This window comes from Canis lupus, chromosome 18, assembly GCF_048164855.1.
Source record: "Canis lupus baileyi chromosome 18, mCanLup2.hap1, whole genome shotgun sequence".
Lineage (NCBI taxonomy): Eukaryota > Metazoa > Chordata > Mammalia > Carnivora > Canidae > Canis > Canis lupus.
In genome coordinates, this window is record NC_132855.1 from 5,888,452 (window position 1) to 5,901,031 (window position 12,580).

At 36.4% G+C, this 12,580-nt stretch overlaps 1 protein-coding gene across 17 annotated transcripts in view; it reads left to right on the forward strand.

The window, feature by feature from the left end:
* The window catches only part of TFEC (transcription factor EC), a 222,616-nt gene that overhangs the window by 90,803 nt on the left and 119,233 nt on the right, over positions 1 to 12,580 (forward strand). For all 17 annotated transcript variants that reach the window (XM_072783351.1, XM_072783352.1, XM_072783355.1 and 14 more), the window contains 2 exons: positions 1,260 to 1,307; positions 2,253 to 2,501. In XM_072783351.1, the coding sequence (XP_072639452.1) occupies positions 2,304 to 2,501 (198 nt within the window). In that variant the 5' untranslated portion in view covers positions 1,260 to 1,307; positions 2,253 to 2,303. The remainder of the gene's footprint in view (positions 1 to 1,259; positions 1,308 to 2,252; positions 2,502 to 12,580) is intronic.

The window sequence follows — 12,580 nt, forward strand, 5'->3', positions numbered from 1 at the left end:
TGCAATTTAATTACATCTGCAGAGGCCCTATTTCCAAATTAGGTCATATTTATGAGTACCAGGGGTCAGGACTTCAACATTTTTTTTTTTTTTTTTTTTGGAGATTGGGGAAACACACATCAGCTTCCAACAAATAGAGGAAAGGAGAAATCACTAAAGTGACCAGAGCATGCATACAGAATATGAACCCAATACTTTTGTCAGTCGTATCAAACTCTCTTGTTTCCACTTCCCTGTCTCCTAGTGAATTCCATTTTATTTTCCATGTCTTTTAAAAAAATTTTTTTAATTTATTTTTTATTGGTGTTCAATTTGCCAACATATAGAATAACACCCAATGCTCATCCCAGACATGTGCTCTAGAATTTCATGGGTGCTAACAATAAATCTCACTAATTCTCGGTGTCCAAATTTATTATTTCCCGTTTTTATTAGGTGTTCTTACCATTAACTTAGGATCCTCAAATACTTTTCTTGTTTCCAAGATCACTTAATTGCTCCGGACAATTGATTTAGATTGGTTTGCTGATTCCTTATCACCCATACTTCTATGTTGGGGTTCCATTCCATGTTAATGATTATTTTATGTACTCTAGTTTAAAGCATAATTAGTTCTGCTTTTCCATGTGCATATCCATTGTTCCTGCACTGTGGTTTGTCATAGAAATCATTGGTCTTTTCCCACACCCACCTTCCCTTTATAGTTCTCTTGCCTTCCCCCAAGGGTTGGCAGTTCAAAGTAAGGCACAGCCAAATTTAGACAGTTAGCCAACCAGTTGGTAATTAGTGGATTCCTAGTTTGTGCAAACACTGTGTGAGATGGGGGGCAGATTCCAGCAATATAAGAAACAACACATAAGAAATCTTGCCCTTGAGGAGCTCGTAGCCTAGTATCAAGGAACACAACAGAGGAAGCAGGCAATTGCAATAGTATATGGTAACTGCTATGAAAATAATCAAGCAAAGATGCCTACATGCAAGAGGACTGCCTTGCCCACCTTTGAACTAATTGCTAGTACTGTACTTTTGTCGGCAGTTATGTTTTCTTGTGTATTGTTCCCATATTATTCCGACTTAATACCTACTTTTGGAAGACACAATACTCCTTTTATAGATCCAGCTGTGCCTAGAACCAGAGCTCTCATCTCATTTTACAGCCAATGTATTCTTTTTGCCTTATAATAATGTACAACATATTAATCAAATAAGAACAGTATTGTTAGAGTTGATAATATTAACCTCTTTTTTTTATTTTGCAGATTCATATCAATGATATAGTTCTCTAGAAAAAAATCAGAAAAGCAAAGGTTAGTATATCTTACAAACACTTAAACCAGAGTTTATCTAAGAGGGGTTATTTAAAGATATGTTAGAACATTAATCCTAAATTCCCCGGGGTGCATTTCTTTAATCCAGACACTTCACATTATTACAATGTCTTGTGTGGTGGGAGATTTTACAGAGACTAGAAAGAAAAAAGATATTTTTCCAGATACACTGAACAGTAATATGGATGGCCATTAGCTACACATTCAGTTCCTCTAGCAGCTTCCTCGTTTTACTTTCATGGCTTTTTAAGAGGTTACTTTTAGGACAGCGCTGCTCTTCAGTCTGCAATAGCTCAAGTCAGAAACTGAGTAGGGGAAATGCGGTATCCATTGTGGTGTGGTTTTCTGTGTGACAGTTGTTCCTATTTTGTGTTTGTTTCTCCTTTAATGAGGATACAACTTTCATCTAGGGAGATGTATGGATCACTTGTTAGTGCACTTAAATGCACTAAGGCACGCCATCAGCTGGAAATTGTGACTTGTAGCTGAATTATTTTTGCACAGCGAATGGTTTTCCTTTTGACATATTTTAATATACTTGCACACTGAGAGCAAGAGTGGGTGAACAGAAAACAGACTGTTTTATTAACCCAGCAGTCACCTTTGAGGTTTGTACATGTCCACTTTTTTCCTTGCCTTTGTACATAATCCCAAGAGGCTGGTACCTGGCTTTGCTCAGAATAACAAAGTCAGGCACAAATCTCCAAACACAATTGTTAGCTGAATGCCAACTGTTTCTTCTCATCTTTTTTTTTTTTTTTTAAACTTGAGCATTAAGAATTGTATCTTTATGGGTGAACCATACCATTAAAGAATGAGTTTGTTTTTCTATTTCAGATGCTTCCCCTATCATTTGCTAGATTTATTTCACAATATGGAATCTTAGGTGATAAAAGAAAATAATATTTTGCATGTTTTTTGCAGAGCTCCTTTTTTTTCCAAATCCATTAATAGTGGGAAGAAAAGAAGACAAATATGTTACAAGCTCTACCCGGACTCCAGTTTCAACAGAAAGAACAATTAGGAGAAAAGGAGAAGAGACTTCATCTCAGCCAGGAAGCCAGGGCCCAGCATACACAGTTCCACATGCAATTTTCATACAAACCAATGTTTCAGAGACTTTTCCCAGTAAGACCAGAAATTTCTTCAAGTCAATTACCATCCTTTTCTAAGGTATATATCTGTATATATATTATATATAGCCATAATTTCTAAGTAAATATAGTAAGTAATCACCTCTGAAAACCATACATTTTAATTTTACTCAAAAGTTGAAGAGCAAATAATAAAATCCAGAGCCTTCTCCTAGCTCCCAATAAGCAGCTCATTTAAAAAGATGTAAATATCAGAGTGATAAAATATCCAAAGTACATAATTTTTTCTTCCATATCACCATCATAATCACCATCATCATGATAATAATACCAGTTGATATTTTGGAGCCTTGTATACATTACAAAGAGGTTTCATATCATCTCATTTGACAACCCAAACCAATCAGTGAGATGTGCCTTATGAACAGAAACATTATTATGAATGATAAACTTTTTAAAAGCGGTCCGAAACTTCTAAAACACAAGTAAGTGGTGTAGTATATAGAAAGCATGACATCTTTGAGGTACAATTCTGAGTCTGCATTGCTGATTCTATGATATTGGGCCTTTAAAAGCGTCGCTTTGTTGAATTTTTCAATATGAGAGATAATAATTATGCCAAAAGTGGTTATGAAGTCTGATGATTACTCTTTGTAGAGGGTCCATTTTGGTGTGTCAAGGTAGCAAATGTATTTTACATGAGATATTTTCAGGGAAGCAGGTTAGAGAACATATCTTTGAAGGCCAACACAGTGAGCGTGTGACCCTAAGACTAGTGACCTATTCAAGGGATACACCTAGTAGATGGCAGAGGCAAGATTGCGATCCATTTTTTCTGCCTCCCAGTGTACATCTAGAATTCAGTTTAATTTAAACACTGTATTTTGAGCCTTTGATCAAGTTATTGATCTATAATTATAAGATACAAATGTGAAAAAGAGAGACCTTACTATGAATATTTTGTAATGTAGAAGGATAAATAAATAAATATATTAAAAGAAAGACTGTGCCATACATGTGGTACATAGTAATTGTACATGGTTCAGTGATGTCATGGAAGGCTTTATTATTGTGAGGCATTCGAGTTGGACCTAAAAGTATTGCTGCATCCATTTTCAGGGAATAGCTATATCAATCATATTTGCTTTAGCTTTCATATTAAGCTTATTCTTAAAAACAAGACCATTCCATTAACCTCTTGTAAACTTTAAACCACAAATGCTTATTTATTGTAAATTAAGCTTTCAACAACCATTGCTTCTTAAGGTCATGGGTATCTTTTGTTTATAATTATTTCTGACTTTATTACATTTTTTAAAGTCCTTCTAACTTGATTTACTAAAATGTCTTTAGGCAAGAAAGCCTTTTAAAATATTTTTGAATTTTTCATTCTTTTTAATGGAAGTAGAGTTGCCAGTGTTACATTGGTTTCAGGCGAATAGCGTAGTGATTCAACACGTCTATATGTTGTGCTGGACTCACCACAAGTGTAGCTGCCATGTGTCACCGTGCAAGGCTATTACAGCACCATTGACTATATTCCCTATGCTGTACCTTGTATCCCTGTGACTTATTTATTTCATAACTAGAAGCCTGTATCTCCTACTCATCTTTACCCGTTTTTGCCCAACCCCACACCTGCTACCCTCTTCCTAAATGGGCATGCTTTTCATGGAAAAATCACCTAAGATTGAGTGCCATAATCTGTGTCTTCTTAGGGTCGCCATCCTCATCATTCTCACATCCTCGTTATCAAAACAATAAAATTTTAGTACTTTTAAGGCAAGTGCTATGGGAAAGCCATCCTGCTATGCACTTCATGCACGTTATTCCTAATTTCTTAATAATCTAGTAGAGTAGCGGTAAGCCTCATTTTGCGGATAATGAACTGAAGCTCACAGATTTTAAGAAATTAGTTCAAAATTACACAATTAGCAAAAATGTTATTGTTCTATGACCATGCAATGTTGGCACTTATTATTTGTCCACCTAGTGGAGTTTATCACTTCCTTACTAGGTTTATTAGTGAGAACTCAGATGATTTCCAGTAAGAATAACCCATTTGGAAGCTGATTAAGCCACCAAGAGAATTTGTCGGTGTCTATTCCTCGGAAGTACAGCTGATATCAGGGGTGACTGGAACCAGGACTTCAAATATGTTAAGAATGTGTTCATCTTTCATCTGTGCTTTTCTCTGCATATGATCTTTGTTCACAGACCAGCTCCTCCTTGCAGCAAACCGTGTAGGTTTCATTCCCCCAGGCTCACATTCTCACAACTTGCCATCTAGGAAAATGGGGGCATATGCTACTTAGCTCCAGTGTGAAAAATTTCAGGTAAAGACTTGCTGGGAATCACAGTCCCATCCCTTGGTCTGGTCATAAAGGTGATGTTCAGTGCTTTGCTCAGTTTTTATTGGTCGGATGTTCACTCCTGCAACTGTAGGGACAGATGGAAGGGGCGGTGTTATTTGAATTGAGTGGGGGATATTCTGCAGAACATGCTCTCCAGGAAACTATTAGGCAGTAGTCCCAATTTGTGGTTCTTAACACAGGCCATTATAATACCTGTTCTCATTGCTTTAGTGGATTTTCTACCAGTAACACCTCTTACGGATTAGACCTATTAAATTTTATCTGCAGGTTGGAAAAGGTTTTGTCTGATTTTGCCCATTAAGCTCACATATGTCAGGTTTGTTATGAACATTTTTCTAGGGGGGAGGGTAGAGAGAGAGGGGTCTTAAGCAGACTCCACACTGAGAGCAAGGCCCAATCTCATACTCTCCAGATCATAACAGGAGGTGAAACCGAAAGTCAGAAGCTTAACTGACTGCTCCACCCAGATGCCTCAATATATTAGGAGATTTCTCAACACACTGTAATACAAGTTTCAATAAATATTTATTAGTTTATTTTGAAGAATGAAATCTGGCTCTTCTAGAGTATGTAAAACAGGTGTCTTCTTTAAAATGGAACATTTCTTTCTAAGCACTATCATGTGCCACCCCTGTGTGGAAGGCTAAAGGATAGACTCTATGTGGGGAGCTCTATCCTCTGGAAGTATCTAACTTCATTCTGTTGATAACATGTAGAGGGGATAAAAATTATGGGAAAAATGTAGCCTCTTTCTTTTCTATAATAATTTCAAACTTTTCTTGAATTCCCCACTGCCCTTCCAATACTCATATCTTACTGAGGGGGTGACTAGGGGGCAAGAGATGGGGAAGAGGAGGTGGCTAATTGGGGAGAGGGTAATGGGATAAAAATTTGACTAGTTAAATGTATTTCAAACCTTTCAGTTTAAAGTGGTTGCTTTCAGGTTAAATCTGTCTCTTTTTGGCAAATGCTGTCTTTCGCGGGTATGAATAAAGCTTATGTGTCTATGTATCCTCTGGCCAGGGTTCTTGTTGGCCTCCACGGCTAGATCTGTGGCTAATGAGATTCATGGCCTATCCTGTTGGCTGAGGCAGCATCAATGGTTAATGCTGATAGACCTTGCTGAGGTCGCTCAACACTATCAGAATTCTAAATGGAAACCGGACAAAGTGCTCCTCTTGTCCATGTTCTTGTCCCCATTGGGATTTCCATCCTTTTGCAAACTCCCCAGTACATACACACTAATGACTTTGCCCCAGGACAAGGAAGTAGGACCCTCATGTCTGTCTTCTTGTTCCCCTTTGTCTTCTTTCTATGATTTGCTTTTTCTGGGAGGAAACATATTACTTCTCCTTGGCCTGCTAAGAACTTCCTGCATTTCCTTTTTCCAGTGTTGACATTCACTTTTTTCTCTGGTGCCATGAGCAGAAGGGCAGGGAGTTGAAATACAGATGGAAAATAGGCAAGAGGTGTATATCAAGGATATTAACCCTGATATCAGGGTAAAACTTACAGAACAGGAGAGGCAATAAAAAAACCCAATCACAGAATCAATTGCTAAGTATTCCATGCTTAGATACAATTTTCTAGTTATGCTTTGGGTGTTCTAAATTTGTCAAATAGTCAGTAGAATTTGGTTATCTCCTCCAGATAAATCTCATTTACATTCATGCTAAAAAACCTTTTGAAGTTATCTATTTCAAAGACCTCTTAACAACCCTAGCTTTAAAAAAAAAAAAAACAACTCAGACTTAAAAAAGAAATTATGTCAAGTGTCCTGTGTATTACCACTTACATACTTTAAAAGTCCCTCTACCTCTAGTGTTGATAAAAGAGAAATTATAGAAACTGTAAAGCTAAAGAACATCAAGTGACAACTATGCATTGTCTATAAAAGTATTTTTTATCAGAATAAAGTCCCCCCCCCACACACACAAAGTTCTGCTTGTTCTAAATACAAAGAATGCATGGTTCAGACCTGAGCACATGCAGCTACTATCATCTGATAACTGAGTGATGGATGAACGGAAATGGTAGCAGCGGCTTAGTCTAAGTTCATCCAAGTTATAATCATCTTCATAATCAAGAAGCCTCAAGAAGTCACCTAATCCCCCATTGTGTTTTCAGAATAATACATTATTCATTATTACACATCTGGGACTCCCAGCATCTAATACCCTGTGAAATAGCTTTATAGCCCAAGAGTTTACTAATGGAAGAAAATGGCTCATGGAAGCCAAGGGGTCCAAGAGTGGGAGTCATCTGCTTCCTATAGTCTTCAAGTCTCACACAGTCTGGCACTGTGATTCATATTAATCAATACCTGCTTTTTAGGAGCTGTCTCGATTTTAGGTACTGAAGCAGAGAGAATTATACAACCTTTTGGGTAATATATTGCGGCATCCAAAGATGTTATAATATTAATGTTCATCTTCACTGATTGGCCTATAATTTTAGCATAATTTCCTTTTACTTATCTTGAAACATAGAAGATTGGTCACCTTTAACTTTATAATCTTCCTCCATGAACGTGAAGACTGTTGTCCATTTTCAATTTTTCCTTGTATGTCTTTTTTTTTTTTTTTTTGGAAGCTGTTAATAAATTACTTTGACTAACAGTCACCTCTTCAAATTTCTCATAGTTACTTGAAAATGCATCATGGGGATTGATCAAAAAAATTCGTGGAAGTTTTAAAATGACATGTACTCAACATACAACTTTGTTTTGTGAATTTTTAGTGACAATGCTACTATTTTCATTTTCAATTACTCTTTAAGTCTGTAAGTCCAAATATATACATGCTAATTATTTCTGTTAGCTTCCAGTAGATGAACAATGGTATCTTTATGTGCTACCTGACCCTGTGGGTAAAATCTCAAACATAAATAACTGATAAAAGCAGAAATAATGTACATTTCAACTCCAAATTACATTTTTAATATTAATCTATAACTATACAAACTAAGAGATTCAATTCAAGATTTGAGGAGGTGTCTTGGTGTTCTGTTAATTGCCTTAGCTCATTAGATTCAACAGTTCCCAATTTCTCTGGATTTCCTTTCAACTTTCTACTATTTAGGTTCAAGGGATTACCTGTCTCCAACTTTTCTGAGGCCTCTCCAGCCTGATTACACACTGTGTAAGCAGCAGTTTCAGCAGATCCACTTTTCACTTGATAGCAGAGAGAAAACTAGCTTTTCATTTTCCTATTCTTGTTTGGCTCCTAGTTACAACACTTTCCCTTTGTCCATCAGAGATCCATCTCTTCCCTTGGGGCTCCGGACAGTCCCTCCTGCTTTCCTACACATGCTCCATCTTGTCACCCTCTCTTAAAGAGTTCCACCACATTCCAGGTACTTGTCCTCACCATCTGCTGCTTTATCTTCTGCACAGCTTTTCAAAGTATCTGAAAATAACCAATCTATCATGTTGGGTGCTCTTGGCATTGTTTATTTGCTTACCAATTATTGACTCAACCATTGAAAATGTAAGCTGCATGAGAGAATGGATCTTGACTATCTTGTAGATGCAGCTCTGGGCATTACAACAGAGTAGGTGCTTACAAAATATTTGTTTAATAAAGGATTTTTCCTTAAAACTCTGCTTTGGGGATTACTTTTTTTGGGGGGGGGGTGATGGCTTCTTATACTATCTGCAGACAAATTAGTACATTATCATGGCTTCAGTAAATGTAAATGCTCTAACCTACATAGGCTAGCACCGACATCCTCTGAGCTGACATCCAAATATCCAGTGTCTTCTACCTAAATGTTTTTTCAAATTCAGTACGGCCCAAACTGAATTAGTAATCTAGTGTCTTCCGATGCCTTCTCAAATAAAACAACAAAATAACTCTGCTCATTGGTCAGTGTTTTGGATTTCACAACTGGAATGCTCATCCATGCATTTGCTAAAGCATTAAAACCGGGCTCGTCCTTTCATCTTCTCTCTCTGTTATTACAAATTCTTTCTGAGTCTCCCACACACTGCTGAATCTGCCTCATAAATGGTTCTCAAATCTATCCACTTTCCTCTACTGCTGCTGCCATTACCCTAGTCAAGGTTATTATCATTTCTCCTATATTTAAGTACAATGCTCCCTATTGATGCTCTTGTTTTATGTCCAGTTTCCATACAGTCTTTCCCCACCAAGATCCTCAAGGATCTTTCACTGGGTAAATGTGACCGTAGTACCCTTTTCCCAAATAAGCTAACACACCAACAGAAGCTTTTCAGTGTCTTCCCAACCCCTTGCAGATAAAGTTCAACCTCCTAAAGTTGCTTAGAGCAGGGATGTATCCTTAATCCCCTTACCTTTCTCGTTTTGAGTACTCAGAAGAATGAATGATTGATCTTTAGGTAGTTTCCCCTACATTTTACTCCTTTCAGCTGGATTCTAGCTGGAAGCAAATTCGAAATTATATTCTCCAGTAAGTACCTTGTATCCTGTTTTTCCACATTAACAATTGAGAATGGAATACTAAACTTTGAAAACAAAGGAATGTGGTGGGATTAACACTTTATGATAAAAAATGGGTTCCTTGAGATTAAAATACACAAAAAGGGCTCCTAGCAGGAAAGCTTAGAATTTTCCTTAAGAATCATCTTTGGATCTGCTCCAGCACATGAACAAATGTTCCATTGAATCACAGTTTTCAGACATAGCTGAATGGCCAAATTATTTTAGTCTAGAAAATTTTCAAAGCACTTATTACTTGTGTTCAATTATAGCCATATACATGTATCAATAACATTCTCAAGCACTTTCTAATTCTAGGATATCATCTAATGCCTTTTAATAATTTATCATGTATTCATTATTGTCCCCCATCCCCACCCCCAAACTTTTTTTTTCTGCAAACAATGCTATTTTAAAATAAAAAATTCCTCTGCTGATTCTTGTGAATAAAAACATTCCTCCTTTTTCTTCAACCAGTTATTTATACAATCACGTTTGCCATTGGGACTAATAGTTTAGATATTTTAAAAACTTTAATCCTTGAATTGTATAACATGTGAAAGGTACGTATATGTTAAACTTATTTAAAATGATTATTTCCTAATTCTACCTTCATCCTCTTTTCTTCCATTATAGTTGGAGCAGATTGCAGTTGCCTCCTTTCACTGTTATTAACTTTTCCTCTTGCATCAGAAAAAGGATCTTGCTTTCTTTGATTCTCTTACTGATATTTTAAAAGAACTTTTTTCTCTCTCTTGCTGTCTCTCGGGCAGGTCCCATCTCAATTGTACTTTGTCATTCACTGTCAGTCTTTGTGTCCATCCTCTTATCCCAGCCTAGTTTTCTTCTTTTTCCTTTTTTTTTTGGGGGGGGGGGGGGATTGGGAAGGGGAAAAGGTAGAAGCAGGGGCATTGGTGTTGAGAGTCTCGTATCCATTTCACGCCTTAAACAAAATGAATTCATTTAGAAAGGAAATGGCAGTTTATATTTTAAAAGATAAGGTTTCTTTGTTTTAATAAATTAGAGCCTTATGTAACACATACTCATCTAAAGAAATTTTAGAATAGGATCTCCAAATAACTAATAACTGGAAAATTCTGATCTTGGGCTGTAGTCACTGAAGATAAGGAAAGACATCTGCTTCAGTACCCCATCTGGCTTTTACACGGGCATTTCAGACTCAGTATGCTCTTGCTCTTTCTTTTATCTATGCCCATCTGCCTGTATGGTGTGTTCCCACCCTAACATATTTTCAGACCCTTGCCATAGGGCAGAAGTGCCAAGCAATTATTTGTTGAGATAGATAGCCCACATAATACTGTAAGTGACATCTGTTCTGTAGGAAATCCCTCCCTTGTGGCAGCAGTGTCATATTGGCAGCTCATAGGAATATCAAAATTGACATACAGGAACAATTGAATGTTTCATCTTACCCTGAATTCTCACTCAGAGAGCATCCAATACCAGATGCTTTAGAGGGCCTTGTAACCCCCTGACTCTTTCTCTTGTTCTCTCTACACCTATGGTAATTGGCAATACTACACTATGGGGAAAATTTCTTCCTGACCCCAGCTGGTAACCAAATTATGCCCTAAAGCATAAAGATTGGCATATTTTAAGTTTATTGTAGCTAAGATGGTGAAAAAAGGGATGTTTTTCATATTAATGTGCTTACCAGATTGTTTGACCTAAATAATAGCTTGAGTAGTAAATTCCACAAATTACTCTTAATAACTTATTATTTGGCAAAATTACAATGACAGATGAACATTTTAATCTTTGAAGAGTGCTGAGCCCCATGTTTGACAATTGTTTCTTCTTTAAACTATTTCAAACAGATGAGAAGAAAAATGGTTCATAGTCCATAATGGCTCAAGATTTGAATCTTTGAATAAAAGAGTATTTGGCAAGACATAGTAATTTATTCTGAGCAAACTCTGAATTCGTTGATTTTTAGCCATTTGATCTTAAAAATGGCAGGCAGAATTTAGAGCCAAAATTATCATTGGCAAATTAAAAATACAATATGCAAGGTAGGTTCTGAATAAATTCACTCTTAATTTCGTTTTCCAAACCATCTACATCAGTGGTGATACCCTCTTTAGTGATTCTCAAAAGACCATGAACAACCTCAGACTGTAAAAAAGTTAGAATGCTCTAATTGTGAATGTTTTTTAAAACTAGAATTAAAATTAAACTACTCAATTACATAATTGAGTCAACTGCTTTACTTAAGCTTATGTTTGAGTAAGATTTAAACATTTGGTATGAGTTATATTCTGTGATGCCTACTAGTATGAGAATTAGTGACATAAAACAACTTTTACCTCTTTGGATTCTCTAGGTGAGCAATATGGTCTAGGTTCATCATAATGGTTCTTTTTGCTATTCAGTCAGTAATCTGGTTACTGTCCTGGGGATCGATAGTCTAAGACCGCCTCACCCAAAAGTCTGGTTTTGGTGTGGTCTGTCTGCTGGACCATTTGTCTCTAGTAGGATCATTTAGTTTCTTTATATGTAGCATAGTTCTAAAAGCAAGAAGAAAGGGGGTTGTAATTTCTTAATTATTTTATTCTTCCGCTTGCATGCTGTCCCACTTGGCCAGACTCATCACTAAGCCCGAGTCGATGTAAGAGAAGAGTATAAAATGGAGCAGATACAGAGAAGTAGGATTTTTGTGGGTGTTTTAACCATAACAATTTACCACATCTTGTTGCCATATTGCTGGCAGGAGCTTACCTTTCTGATTACTTACCGTGGAACAGACATTACTGGAATGTTGTGCTAAATTCTGCAAATCTACATTGTGTAAATAATGTAAAGACCAGTAAAACGAATTCCCTTTTCTATATATTTTAGATACAAGTCCTTTGTCAAATAAGTAGTTTGCAAATATTTTCTCCCATCCTACATAGTTTGTCTTTTTATCTTTTTAATAAGATCTTTCACAGAGCAAACCATTTTAATTTGGATAACATCCAATTTATTAATTATTTCCTTTATGAGTTGTGTTTTGACTGTCATCTTTAAGAACTCTGATTATACATTGCTGTATATGTTCTGTATATTCAGTTTGCTAATGTTTTATTGAGGATTTTTGCATTTGAAAGATATTGGCCTGGAGGGGTTTTTCCTTTTTTTTTTTTTTTTTTTTGTATTGCTTTTGTGTGACTTTGATATTAGCATAGCACTGATCTCATAAAATGAATTGGAAAATGTTAGTTCCTATTCTATTTTCTTGCAAAGATTATGTAGAGTTGGTGTCAATTCTTATTTAATGTTTGGCAGATTCCACCATCGAAGCCATCTGGGCCTAGAGATTT